This window comes from Lynx canadensis, chromosome X, assembly GCF_007474595.2.
Source record: "Lynx canadensis isolate LIC74 chromosome X, mLynCan4.pri.v2, whole genome shotgun sequence".
NCBI classification, from domain to species: domain Eukaryota; kingdom Metazoa; phylum Chordata; class Mammalia; order Carnivora; family Felidae; genus Lynx; species Lynx canadensis.
This window is the reverse complement of record NC_044321.2, coordinates 14,692,894-14,705,779: the sequence shown is the minus strand read 5'-3', so window position 1 is coordinate 14,705,779 and position 12,886 is coordinate 14,692,894. Positions and strand designations below refer to the sequence as shown.

Sequence of the window (12,886 nt, the reverse complement as noted above, 5' to 3'; positions counted from 1 at the left end):
AAAAGCTCAAAAAGTGAGCAAAAAAATGAACATGCAATCCACAGAACAGCGTGTCCAAACCCATGAAAAGATGCTCAAATTCTCTAGTAGAGAATAAAAATTAAAGTACTTATGAGATGTCATTTCATACCCATCAGATTCACAAACCAGAACTATAACATCTCATGCTGGTAGAGTTGAGGGAGAAGGGAATTTTCAAACACGTCTGATGGAAATGGCATTGCCACCGAATTTGGGGAAGACAATAGAACAACAGCTCTCAGTTTTGAAAGACGATTACTCTACTAACCAGCAATTCAACTTCTGGCCTTCTGTCCCATCGGGAGGGATGGACTGGTACCCCTATGTAGGCACATGCAATACGTATTGCAGCTTTGGGGCACCTGGGTGGCTCAGTCGGTTGGGCGTCTGACTTCGGCTCAGGTCATGATCTCGCGGTTTGTGAGTTCGAGCCCCGCATCGGGCTCTGTGCTGACAGCTGAGAGCCTGGAGCCTGCTTCGGATCTGTGTCTCCTTCTCTCTCTACGCCTCCCCTACTTGTGCTCTCTCCGTCTCTCAAAAATAAATAAACGTAATAAAAAGTATGTATTGCAGCTTTGCCTTAGTGGTCAAGAGCTGGAAACGAAGTAAATACCTACTAAAAGCAGGCCGGCCAAATCAAGGGTGGTCCTCTGTAGCACGGAATTATTATATAGCCACTAAAAAGAACCAATTAATGAACAAAATGTTCATGGTAGCACCGTCCATCATTACCCCAAAGTCTCTCAGTAGAATAAATAACTGCTGGTATATTCACACAAAAGGATATTATAGACTAACCAGAAGGCACAAACTACAACTACATACAACAACCTTATGAATGTCATGGTACCATGTTGTACAAAAGAGGATGTACTGAATGATTCCATGTACACCAGGCACAAAGGAGGCCAAAGCCAAATCTATGCTGTTACAAGTCACGATGATAGTTGCACTTATATGGGGGTGTGTGGGGGGGGGGGGAAGAGATACATGGAAGAAGGCATGAGGGGGATTGGGGGATCCCGGGACACTGGTTGCGTTCCGTTTCTTGATCGGGTGCTGGTTACATAAGTGTATTCACTGATGTGTGTATTCAAAAAAGAAAAAGAATTAGAGCCATTACAACTTGCAGGGATTTCAAGTAGGTATTATTGGTTGAGAAAAGAATGCAGAAAAATATGTATAATATAACCCCATTTTTATATAGCATATAGTAATCAAACCACCTTATGCATTACTGTGTGTGTAAATCTATGCTTGTATGAGGACAGATACAGGTCTGTACAGGTTCATATGGGACAGATGGAAATATGGAAGGCCATAGAGTAGGTTAACATGGTGAGTTAGTGAGTGAGTGAGACAGGATGATGAGGGCCATGCTTATGTTGGGGGAGAAGAGGGAAAAGAGGAAAAAAATGTGCCCCTGTTTTTTTTAATGTATAATATTCCATTTATGTAAAAAACAAACATTAAAGAGGAAAATTATTTAGAAATATCTTCTACCAAAGGGTAAAAACTGAGACTCACTAGGGGCGCCTGGGTGGCTCAGTTCGTTGAGTGCCTGACTCCTGATTTTGGCTCAGGTCATGATCCCAGGGTCATGGGATCGAGCCTGCTAAGTGTGGAACCGGCTTGAGATTCTCTCTCTGCCTCTGCCCCTCTCCCTCACTTGCCCTATCTCTAAAATAAAAAAAAATTTTTAAATTGAGATTCACTAAATGACAGTATTGTGTAATTCAAGCACCATGGCCTATTATAAACTTCATTGTCCAAGTAAAAACATGAAGCCTCAAGATTATTAACAAATAGCAGTAGATACCAAAAGACTATTTATTGGCTTCTAGCAATATGGTGGACTCAGACAACTTGAAAATCCTTTTACTATAATCACCTACAAGTACAGGGTAAAATGTAACATAATTATGACAAATGTGCAGCTAAGCTCACAAATAATAAAAGCAAATCCCCAGGTGCCAAAAACAAAGAGGGAAATGAAAGAGCACAGAGTGGGTGCTTAAGCTAATGGGGGAGGGTATTTGTCTACAGAACCCAGGGGTTTGGTGTTAATTCCCACACAGGAGTAGTAAATGAAGCTTTGGAAGGTAGGGGATTGGAACTGAGTACTTTGCATAAAGCCAAGACCCTTAGAGGACTCTTTTATTTATGAAAAGATCTGAAAACGAGAGATTACGGGACACAGGGCTTTGTGTGGGGGAAAATAAAGAAAAGCTCTCTGAGAACTCAAAGCCACAGGACCACAATTCACATTGCTTTTACTCTACCCACATAGTTCAGCAACTCCAGACTAAAAAGTAACAGAATTATTCCTCAAGCAGTGATACTACCACGGCCCCAAGGCAGAAGCAAACAAAAACCTTCTCTGAAGAATTGTGCCCACATCCCAAATATCATGGGATTTTACACACACACACACACACACACACACACACACACACACACAAAACCAAAAACAAAAACAAAACGCAAACCCTGCTAACGAGATGTCTACAATAAAAAATGGCCGAGCCCAGGAGAGAACAATCCAACCGGATCAAGAGTCTGCACACACAATTATACCCCCATAAACTCGAAATATAGGGAGATAGCCAGAAAGGGATTATAAAATAAATGCACATAAAATGACTGAGGACTAGAAAGGAAGAAAACAAATCCAAATAGAACTAAACCCTATGAAAAAAAAAAAAAAAAAAAAAAACAAGAGCCAGCAGAATTGAAAGAAATAGGTGAGACCCCTTAATGTATCTTGGAATAAATCTTTTAAAAAAGATTGTAAGAGAGGCACCTGGGTGGCTCCTTCACAGAAGTCCTACAATGTATACAGAGGACTAAAGGACCCGAGACATTTTGACGAAGAATAAAGATCGGGGAGGGGTCGGGGCTCCTAATGGCAGCTACAAAGACTACTCTAAGCTGGAGCGTTAAAATACGTGAGGTATTTGTGAGCAGACAGACCAGAGACCAACGGATCCTCAGCTTAGAAACGGAGCTTGCTATATGACACAGGTGCATTTCAAACGAGTGGGAAACAATGAACTATTCAAGGGGCGCCCGGGTGACTCAGTTGGTTAAGTGCCAACTCTTGATTTTGGCTCAGGTCATGATCTCAGTTAGGTTGACCAGGTGGAGCCGCGTGTAGGGCTCTGTGCTGACAGCACGGACCCTGCTTGGGATTCTCTCTCTCTCTCTCTCTCTCTCTCTCTCTCTCTCTCTCTCTCTCTCTCTGCCTTCCCCCACCCCGCTCACACACACACTCTCCCTCTAAATAAATCTTAAAAATTATTAAAAAAAAAAAAAAAAAGAACGAACTATTCGATAAATGGTGCCTCCACATCACACCCCAAAATCATTTCCAGCGGATGAAAGAGCTTAACGGTCTGGAAAACCACTTTTTTTTTTTTTTTTTGAGAATACAGTCCATTCTGGTTATTTGTAGTATTTGTGTTCTATACAATCGCGGCAACCACTGCTTTCGTGAACACTGAGGCAGCGCTCCTGGGGAAATACAGGGCTCGGTCCCTGCGAGACTTCGGTCACAAGATTTTCGTCAAATGATCAGTAACATAACCTCATTGTACGTGTGTTTCTGTTCACAGACGCCCCATTTCATACACATAGATGATTCATCAACACGGACGAAGGAAGCTTATCTAACGCACCTGTTTTCTCTGAAACACCTGTCTCTCCCCCCGCCCCGCCAAGGCCTCCTTGCACTTCAGGAACAACACGAGCAAGAACTTCAGCACTATGTTTGAGGGCCGCTTTCAACGGTGAAATCACCAACACAAAGCACAAAACTACAAAATCGTGGCACTAAATAGACATTAGTTACCAATCTTGAGGAAAATCAAAGTATATTCATTCGGTGAAAATTCCAACAAAGGCAAATAATTAATTCGCGACTGGAAGCCCAGGAGAGAAAATGAGAGTTCCAGAAAGAACGCCAAGAAGAGATAACCAAATGCTATTCAGGAAGCAACAAAAAGAAAGACTCATGCCGGACTGCCTTAAAACCGCTATCCTGGGATCATCCGCGGATTTTCGTAGGAGACAACGGGGCAGGGGCTCCAGATACATCAGGTTGTACACATTCGGAGCACTCATTCAGATTCTGTTCTTTTGGAACCAGTCTCGGCGCGAAATTTTGTATCAGTCGGGGTTCAACCCGAGGCCGAGCCGGGACGATCCATGTGTGTATGTGTATACATACGAAACCACTAGAAGGGGCTTATGCAAATGCGGGAGCTGGTTAAGCGGGCTCCGGAAGCCGCCGTACCTGGTGTCGGAGCTCCGAGTCCACGGGGCGGGCAGGCAGAAGGGGAAGCAGGCTGGAACACACGAGCACAGGCTGGCACTCCACAAGAGCGGACTGAAGACGGAGCCCACTCTTAGTCTCCGCTGTTGGTGATTGGTGACGAGGTCATCCTGCAGAAGCCAGGGCCCTTCGGCCGGGAGCTAAGACACGCCTGGGCCAGGAATCAAAGAAGCTGACAGAGGACCCAGGGCAACTCAGAGCAAGTGCCGGCCTAGCAGCCCCTCCACACCAACAAAGTGACTCGCGGGTCAGCAACAGCGTGTGGGAGCCACGCCACGACCGCCACTTTCCTTTGCCTTCCCGACCACTCAAGAATCTCCCTGGCCGCCCATCTTAAGCAGAAACACGTGAGACAGGGGGATTCTGAGAAATGTAGTTCAGCCGGCCAAAAGGACACGTGGCAACACCAGCCCACTCCTTAACGGTTAAGTCTCCTCAGACCCTCTTTTTGTTCTCCGGTTAGCTTTAGTAAATTAGAGTTTTCCCTAGAAAACGGCCCATTCACCTATTTTTGAAAAGAGTTATTTGCCGTAGTCCTGTGAAGCATTTGTAGCAATTTCTGGTCGAGCTCCAGTTATGTCACTTGGCACTCATTAATCTGGTTACCTTCTTATGTCGTCTCCTAATTTAATTGCATTATCATCGGAGAATGTAGTATCTTGGGTTTTGGTTGCTTGGTATTTGAGAGATGTTTTGTGGTCTAATACATGATCAATTTTTATACACGTCCCATGTGTGCTTGAAAACAATGTGTATTCTCTAAAACTGATTCCAGAGTACACATGCCCACAGTTAGGTGAATTAGGTTGCCCAAAACTCTACACTTTTTTATTTAGATGGTCAATTGCTGGCACAGGCATATTAAAAATCTCTATCAATTTCTCCTACTGGTTATGTCAATTTTCGCATTATAAATGTTAGAGTTCTGTTATTGGATGCATATATGTTTATAATTCTTCTGTCTTCCTGGCGAAGCATTCCTCTCAGCATTCAGTAATGACCTTTTTTTTTACCCCTGATGATATTTTTTGCCTCAGAGTCTACCCTGTCCGACGTTAGTATAGCTCTGGTTTTAATTATGCCTTTTTTTCCCTTGCCCAGTAGGGGTTTCTTTTACTTTCTTGTCAGCTCAGCTATGCATATATATATATATATGTATATATATATATTTGTTGTATTTTATCCATTATTTCTGGTGCGTCTATCAAGCAAGGTTGCGGGAGATCTAACGTGGCATGTTGACAGATCTTGAAGTTCTCAAAATTAGAAAACAATGAAACACATACTCGCCTTTAAAGGGAAACCTATTATGTTTGATATGCAATCAGAATACCAGAATAAATTGCAAAATGTATGCATAACCAAGGCCCCATCTCACCAATGACCGTGTCAAACCATATTAATTGTAGGGCTCAACGTGAATTGTATTCACTTTGTATCTCCAACAGACAGGAAAAAAAAAAAAAAAAAAAGCTTTTTCAAACAATCCACTCCCACAGCTTCCACGAAGAATCTGATATGACCCCCATCCCTCAAGGGTGGTTCCCCCACGATTGAGAATCACCAGTTTATGGTCTCCAAAGAAGACTCAGCTCAAAGGGGTGCCTGGGTGGCTCAGTCAGTTAAGCATCCGACTTAGCTCAGGTCATGATCTCAGGGTTCATGAGTTCGAGCCCCGCATCAGGCTCTGTGCTGACAGCTCAGAACCTGGAGCCTGCTTTAGATTCTGTGTCTCCCTCTCTCTCTCTGCCCTGACCTCACTCACACTCTGTCTCTCTCTCTCAAAAATAAATACATTAAAAAAATATTTTTTAAATAAAAAAAAGAAGATTCAGTTTAAAGATGGAAGTATTTTATTCCATTACTAGTTTGGTATTCCTCCTCCCATCCCTCAGTCATTCACAGATGTTGCACTTTTCTCTGCGGTTCTGTGGGTTCCTTTCAACATGTTTCCAAACTCCTCTGGTATCTTGGTCAAGGAGGCCAACGCTAGGCTCAAACCCAGTTTCTACCTGGCAATGCATGAGTCCTAACACTGGAGCCAAATCCCATCAGCTGACATTTAACCTAGTCTTTCCAATTACAGCTTACTGGAGACTCAAATACGCACACTATACATCTGCTCATGGCACGAATGGGGGTCTACTTTTCTCTACAACTGATTATGAATTACAAGGGTTCGGGAAAAGATGGTGTCGGTGGTTTGGGCCCCAGGGTTTACAAGCAGAGAGAGCCCTAGCTCTTGTTAAGCAAGGCCGCTACCTGATTTGTTCAACTTATCCAACTTATGCACTACATGGAAAGCCTTTAGGAACTCATTAAAGTCAATGCTTCCATCTTTGTTTAAGTCCATTCTTTCAGCGAGCTCATCAATTTGAAAATCATCAATATGAATGTTGTAGTGACTATTGAAGAGTTTCCACATGGAACGAAATTCTTCCACGGAAATCAGGCCTAGAAGAATATAGAAGAAGGTGTGAGTGTTCGTGTTAAGACCCACTTAATGGTGGAGTGGGGAAGCTATACTGATTGAATGGTCCCAATGAGAAGAAGTTCACTGCCGTGCCCGACCATCAGACACTGAAGGAGATGGAAAAGTCAGATTGTAAATATAAGAAACAATGTGTCACTTTCAACTACCAAGTGGCCCTGACATTATTCCAAACCTGGAATGAGTATACACTCAAGGGATGGGGGTAGATTATGGACCGTGGGACCCTATGTGGTATAGAAATTACAAGATCGAAAATCTAAGGGAAAAGGACATCAGGGCAGAGGGAGAAGTTACCCTGGCACTCAACAAGAGGACTGCAAACAATGGCTCTGCCATGTTTTCTAGGCAATCATTTGCTTTCATATTTTGATTATTGACCTTTTGGTATTCTGTGATCTCTGCGGTTGAGGATTATCTGGTGATTGTTTTAAAGTTTGAAAATAAGTATGGGGTGCCTGGGTGGCTCAGTTAAGCACCCGACTTTGGCTCAGGTCATGATCTCGCTCTTCATGAGTTTGAGCCCTGCATCCGGCTCTGTGCTGACAGCTCAGAGCCTGAAGCCTGCTTTGGATTCTGTGTCCCCCTCTCTCTGCCCCTCCCCGCTCACATTCTCTCTCTCTCTCTCTCTCTCTCTCTCTCTCTCTCTCAAAAATAAATAAAAACATTAAAAAAGTAATAATAATAAAGCTTGAAAATAAGTAATCATGCATCAAAGCCAAGCAGAAATGAATTTTCATACCCCTGAGTCCCAAACACAGAATCAGAACTCCAGGAATGATTTTTATTGCCAGGAGTAACTACTATGTTTAAATGGACAGTGAATTATCTTTTCATCTGTGCTGATGATTTATAAAAGGAGCTATTCTTGTCTAACAGATACAGAGGCCTATATAGGGGCCATATGGTCTTGAATACAGTTGGTGGACAAACTAAAATAGTAATAATCCTGGGGCGCCTGGGTGGCTCAGTCGGTTAAGCGTCCGACTTCGGCTCAGGTCATGATCTCACGGTCCGTGAGTTCAAGCCCCGCATCGGGCTCTGTGCTGACAGCTCAGAGCCCGGAGCCTGTTTCAGATTCTGTGTCTCCCTCTCTCTCTGACCCTCCCCCGTTCATGTTCTGTCTCTCTGTGTCTCAAAAATAAATAAATATTAAAAAAATTTTTTTTAAATAGCAATAATCCTAATCATGAGTTTATCATCGCCTCCCCCCCAGCCCTGAGTTAAACCAACTTTGGATGAAGAATGCAATAGATGAAAATAGAGTTCTGGTTTCTGAGAAACAGATTAGCCCTTGCTTTCTACTGCTACCGAACTAATCAAAGTTCATTTACCTGAGTGATCAGAATCAATGACATTAAAGATGATTTGCAGGTCGGATCGGTATCTGTACAGAGTTTCAATTAGAGTAGATTGAGCCTAAAATAAAGACGTTCTAAATGTTAAAACACATAGAATTCATAACGGTCAATTTTAGTACATGTCACAAATACAAAACGTTCCCACCAATTCAAAGCATGTGATTCAGATAGAAATTCGAGAAGGCAGGCCTTCCTTGGAGTCCCAACCTTCTTTAATCAGGGAAAAGACCATGCTGTTGCGTGCGGAAGCGTGTGCAGTCTGCAGGGCCCTGGCTGATCAAGAAGCAGTGAACAACAGCCAACACGTACTGAGAGCACGTGCGCGCGGGCTCCGGCCTGAGACTTTTCTGTGGGCTATTTCATTCAGTCCTCAGCAACGGCCCCAAAGAAAAGAACTATTATTATGTCCATTTTACAGATCAGAAAACAGAGAGGTAAGGTAAGTTTTGCAAGGTTCACGTAGCTAGGGAATGGGATCTGATCTCAGCTGCCCGAAGCCAAGGCCCGTGAGTCTGGTCACCGTGGTAAACTGCCTCTTGCGTGAAGCCGAAGCCTCTCTTGTGGGGGTATCTTAGTTTCCCACCTGCCTTACTTCTCTTCTCTCTGCTCTGACCTTCTCATCTCCCCTGCAAACAATCGCCCCAGTCTTCCTTCCCATCGGCTCACGTTCAGCCCAGTGTGGTAACTAACTGGCAAAGAGTTGTTAATAAGTACGGGCCGGGGACGGGCCTTACAACTCTCCCCGGGGTATTCCCATTTTAATAAGAGATTTTTAATTTTACAAACACTTAAGGCATAAGATGTCATGTCAGCAGGTCTATACTCTCGCAGTGTAATAGGGACTCTGTTGAGGAGCTGAAGGGGTGAGTCGTATGAAAGAGTGGGTGTCGTATCTGCCCTTCTGATTTGACATGGATTTTCTCGCAGAAGCTTTTCCTTCTTTTTCCATTTTGCCTATCCTTAGAAAGCACAAATTTCCCGAACAGATCACTATGTACTTGGGGGAGCCCCCGTAGGCCTTCCCCAAGCCTGCCATGCCCATCCATTAGATGATTCCACGCCCAACTTTTCAAGACTGAGTCCCTCTCACAGGTCATCTGAAGGGTGTTTCGCTCCAGCCAGGTTTCAGCTGGGGCTATGTTTCACTTGCCTCTTTCACAGGTTTCTGAATGTGGATATCCTGGAAGCTGGACATGTAGTTAATATCTCCATTGGTGTCTGTGGTGACCAGACGTGAACTCAGGGATCTCCATGGTAAGTTCAGCCCCAAAGTGTTCTCCATGGAAAAAGCCCACTGGCTCATAGAAAGTTTTCCTGACAACAACAACAACAACAACAACAACAACAAAGCCCATATAATTGGTTGATGATTTGATAAAGAAACGCAACCTACGTGACAGAGTCAGTGAGCAGCCTGGGGTTTTGAGGCCTGGGTGCCTCCTTCGCCCCTTTGTGATTTGTCCCACCAGGCCCCACAGCTCTAAGGGACAAATAAACTAAAGAAAGTCTTGGGTGTTCCACAGATCTTGCCCGTAATGTTATGTGTAAGCAATCAGACATTGGGCGTTCGATCTTTTGTTCCTTTTTCTGATTAGCAAAGGAAGGTGTATTTACAATAGAGGATTTTAAAACACGAAAGGATATAAAGGATAAAAGATTACTTTCATTTTTCATATTTTGGCATGTAATTCACTTCTCATTTTCCAAGGTCCTATCCCTTCATCCCCTGATATTATATGTAGTCTTTCAAAAATATAAATATCTTTATTTTTTCTGATTATTAAAGATACGCTCGTTCGAAATGATTTTGAACGAATAGAAAAAATGTTATTACTTGTAGTGCACACAAACAGGGATATATACAAATATATCTACATTTTACCTTTCTTAGAGCCAAATATGCCTTGTAGTCTAGCAAATGTTTTATATACATGTGTCTGTGGCAACACACATAGCATATTTATTCTTTTTTTTTAATGTTTATTTATTTTTGAGACAGAGAGAGACAGAGCATGAGCGGGGGAGGGCCAGAGAGAGAGGGAGACACAGAACCTGAAGCAGGCTCCAGGCTCTGAGCTGTCAGCCCAGAGCCCGATGCAGGGCTCAAACTCACGGACCGTGAGATCGTGACCTGAGCCGAAGTCGGACGCTTAACCGACTGAGCCACCCAGGTGCCCCATAGCATATTTATTCTAATCTGAGTTTTTACTTACAATAAATCATGGACATCCATCTATGTTAAGAAACGTAGATCTACATCATTATTTTAATGGCTATTCAACTATTTCATTATCTCCTTAGGATCACTCCTATAAGTGGAATTTACTGGATCAAAGAGGATGCACATTTTTAAGCCTTTTGACATACAATACCAAACTGTTTTCGAGAAAAAAAATATCCATTTACACTCCCATAAAACCATTCCCCACATACTTACCTGCCAAAGACATAATTCCTTTTTACCTTTTGGGGGGGGTGAATTCCTTTGTTTCATCATTTTGAAGGGAGAAAAGGAATTAATGAGGTAGAAAAAATTAAAATTAAAATTAAAAAAATTAAAATTAAAAAATTAAAAACACACACAAAAATTGAAGAAATGCTGCTAGATCCTAGGTGTGTTTTGATAGTAGAGAAAAATTAAAGAAAAATATTTTTAACAAAAATTGAAAATAAAGATGAGTTTTTTCTCTTTCTGCTGAGTTCCTTGGTTCAGGTTGTGCAGTTGTTGTGTTATCCTCAGATCAGTTTTCTAGGTGTGCAGGATGCTTTAATGTTGGTCTGGCTGTATTTCATGGACGCGAGACACACAAAAAACCTCCACACTGTTCCCTCTTTGAAGCTTTTTTAAAAGTTATTTTAATTCCAGTTGCCGTGCAGTGTAATATTAGTTTCAGGTGTACCTATAGTGACTCAACACTTCTGTACATCCCCCTGTGCTCACCCCAAGTGCACGCCTTATTCCCCATCACCTACGTCTGGCTTCTTTTGCTCAATGCTAAGTTCATGAGATTCAGCCATGTTGTTCCATTTAGTTGTAGGTCTTCATTTTCATCAGTGTATAGTATTCCATGGTGTGAATATACACAATTTATATATCCGTTCTACTGTTGGTGGATGTTAGGTTATCTCCAGTTTGGGGCTATTACAAACAGTGCTGCTAAGAACATTTCTGTAGGGGCGCCTGGGTGGCTCAGTCGGTTAAGCGGCCGACTTCAGCTCAGGTCACGATCTCACAGTCCGTGGGTTCGAGCCCCGCGTCGGGCTCTGTGCTGTCAGCACAGAGCCTGGAGCCTGTTTCAGATTCTGTGTCTCCCTCTCTCTGACCTTCCCCTGTTCATGCTCTGTCTCTCCCTGTCTCAAAAATAAATAAAACGTTTAAAAAAATTAAAAAAAAAAAAAAGAACATTTCTGTAGATGCCCTTTCGGTGCATTGAACCTATAGCTCAATTTGAAGAGAATTCATATCCTGACAACTTCGGCCCTTGCACACAGCAATACCTATCCATTTATTTTCGTCCTTTTTAATTTCTCTTAATCATTTAGAAATCTCATACATCAATCGTTCGGTTCCTTTCTCGTCCTTGATTATCTACCCTGAATGGGATCTTTGAAGATTTTCATTACCTAAAAGTTCATTGTTAGCTCTACCAGCCATCAGTTTACTCCTACTCAGCTCAAAGCTACCCTTCTTTGCCCTGTTTTATGACACTGGAACTGAACCCTGTAAATAATTCTCTTTGGGCGCCTGGTATAATGTCAGTAGAGAGTACAGGAAGGATACTCTAAGACACAGCAGAAGAACCACTTCTGGCATGCTTTCCTTCTTGCTTTTCCAGTAGAGCATGGTTACCAGAGTTTGGGAAATGCATTGGCACCCACTCTCCAGTCAATTTCACTGACACCACAGTGAATGGCTTCCTTGCCAGGAGTGTGTGGGAGGCACAGCGGTATACAGCCCAAAAAGGGTTTTGTTGGCACTCCCGTGGGTGGCCCCATCCACTTCAGTCCGGGCTCAACAGCTACCAACCAGCTCTGACATGAGACACTTCAGTGAACTTCCACCGCATCTAGTGGGCCACAGTCATTCCCTCTCCAATTAGGTCTGAATATTAGCCTTGCTTGAGAGCAGGGGACTCTTCCAAGTCTGTTCCTTCCTTGGGTTCACTTTCTTAGCCTTAGAGATAGTAGCTGCACCCTACAATTTCTATTCCTGTATGCTTTAGCATTCTCTTTCAGCCATTTTAGTAGTTAAATAGCCTTTTACTAGTTAATAATTCTTTACATTAAATTTCCCAGTTCAAATTATTGCCGTGGTTTCTATCTCCTGAATAGACTCTGACTGATAACCTGATATATGAAAACACAATAAATTTCTCTGCGTTGACCTTGTGTTCTACAACTTGTTCAATTCAATTATTAATTATAATAGTTTTTCTGTGTATTTGGGTTTTTGATATACTCAATCATGTTGTCTATACGTAGTAACATTGTATTTCTTCCTTTGTAATTCTTATCATCTTATTTAACTTGCCTTATTGTAGTAGCTAGCATCCCTAGCACAATGTTGAACAATTTTGAGAATAGACATCTCTATTAGTCTCCTATTGCTGCTGTAACACATTACCACAGACTTAGTGGCTTTAAAGAACACAAATTTATTCTCTTATAGTTCTGGGGGCT

At 42.6% G+C, this 12,886-nt stretch overlaps 1 protein-coding gene across 1 annotated transcript in view; it reads right to left on the bottom strand.

Annotated features, from left to right (window-relative positions):
* Window positions 1–6,227: 6,227 nt before the first annotated feature.
* PPEF1 (protein phosphatase with EF-hand domain 1) overlaps window positions 6,228–12,886 on the bottom strand; it is a 91,097-nt gene continuing 84,438 nt past the window's right edge. Inside the window, exons 14-16 of the mRNA XM_030305468.1 lie at window positions 9,357–9,520; window positions 8,180–8,264; window positions 6,228–6,808 (exon numbers count right to left, since the gene is read on the bottom strand). Of these exons, the coding sequence (XP_030161328.1) occupies window positions 6,600–6,808; window positions 8,180–8,264; window positions 9,357–9,520 (458 nt within the window). The 3' untranslated portion in view covers window positions 6,228–6,599. The remainder of the gene's footprint in view (window positions 6,809–8,179; window positions 8,265–9,356; window positions 9,521–12,886) is intronic.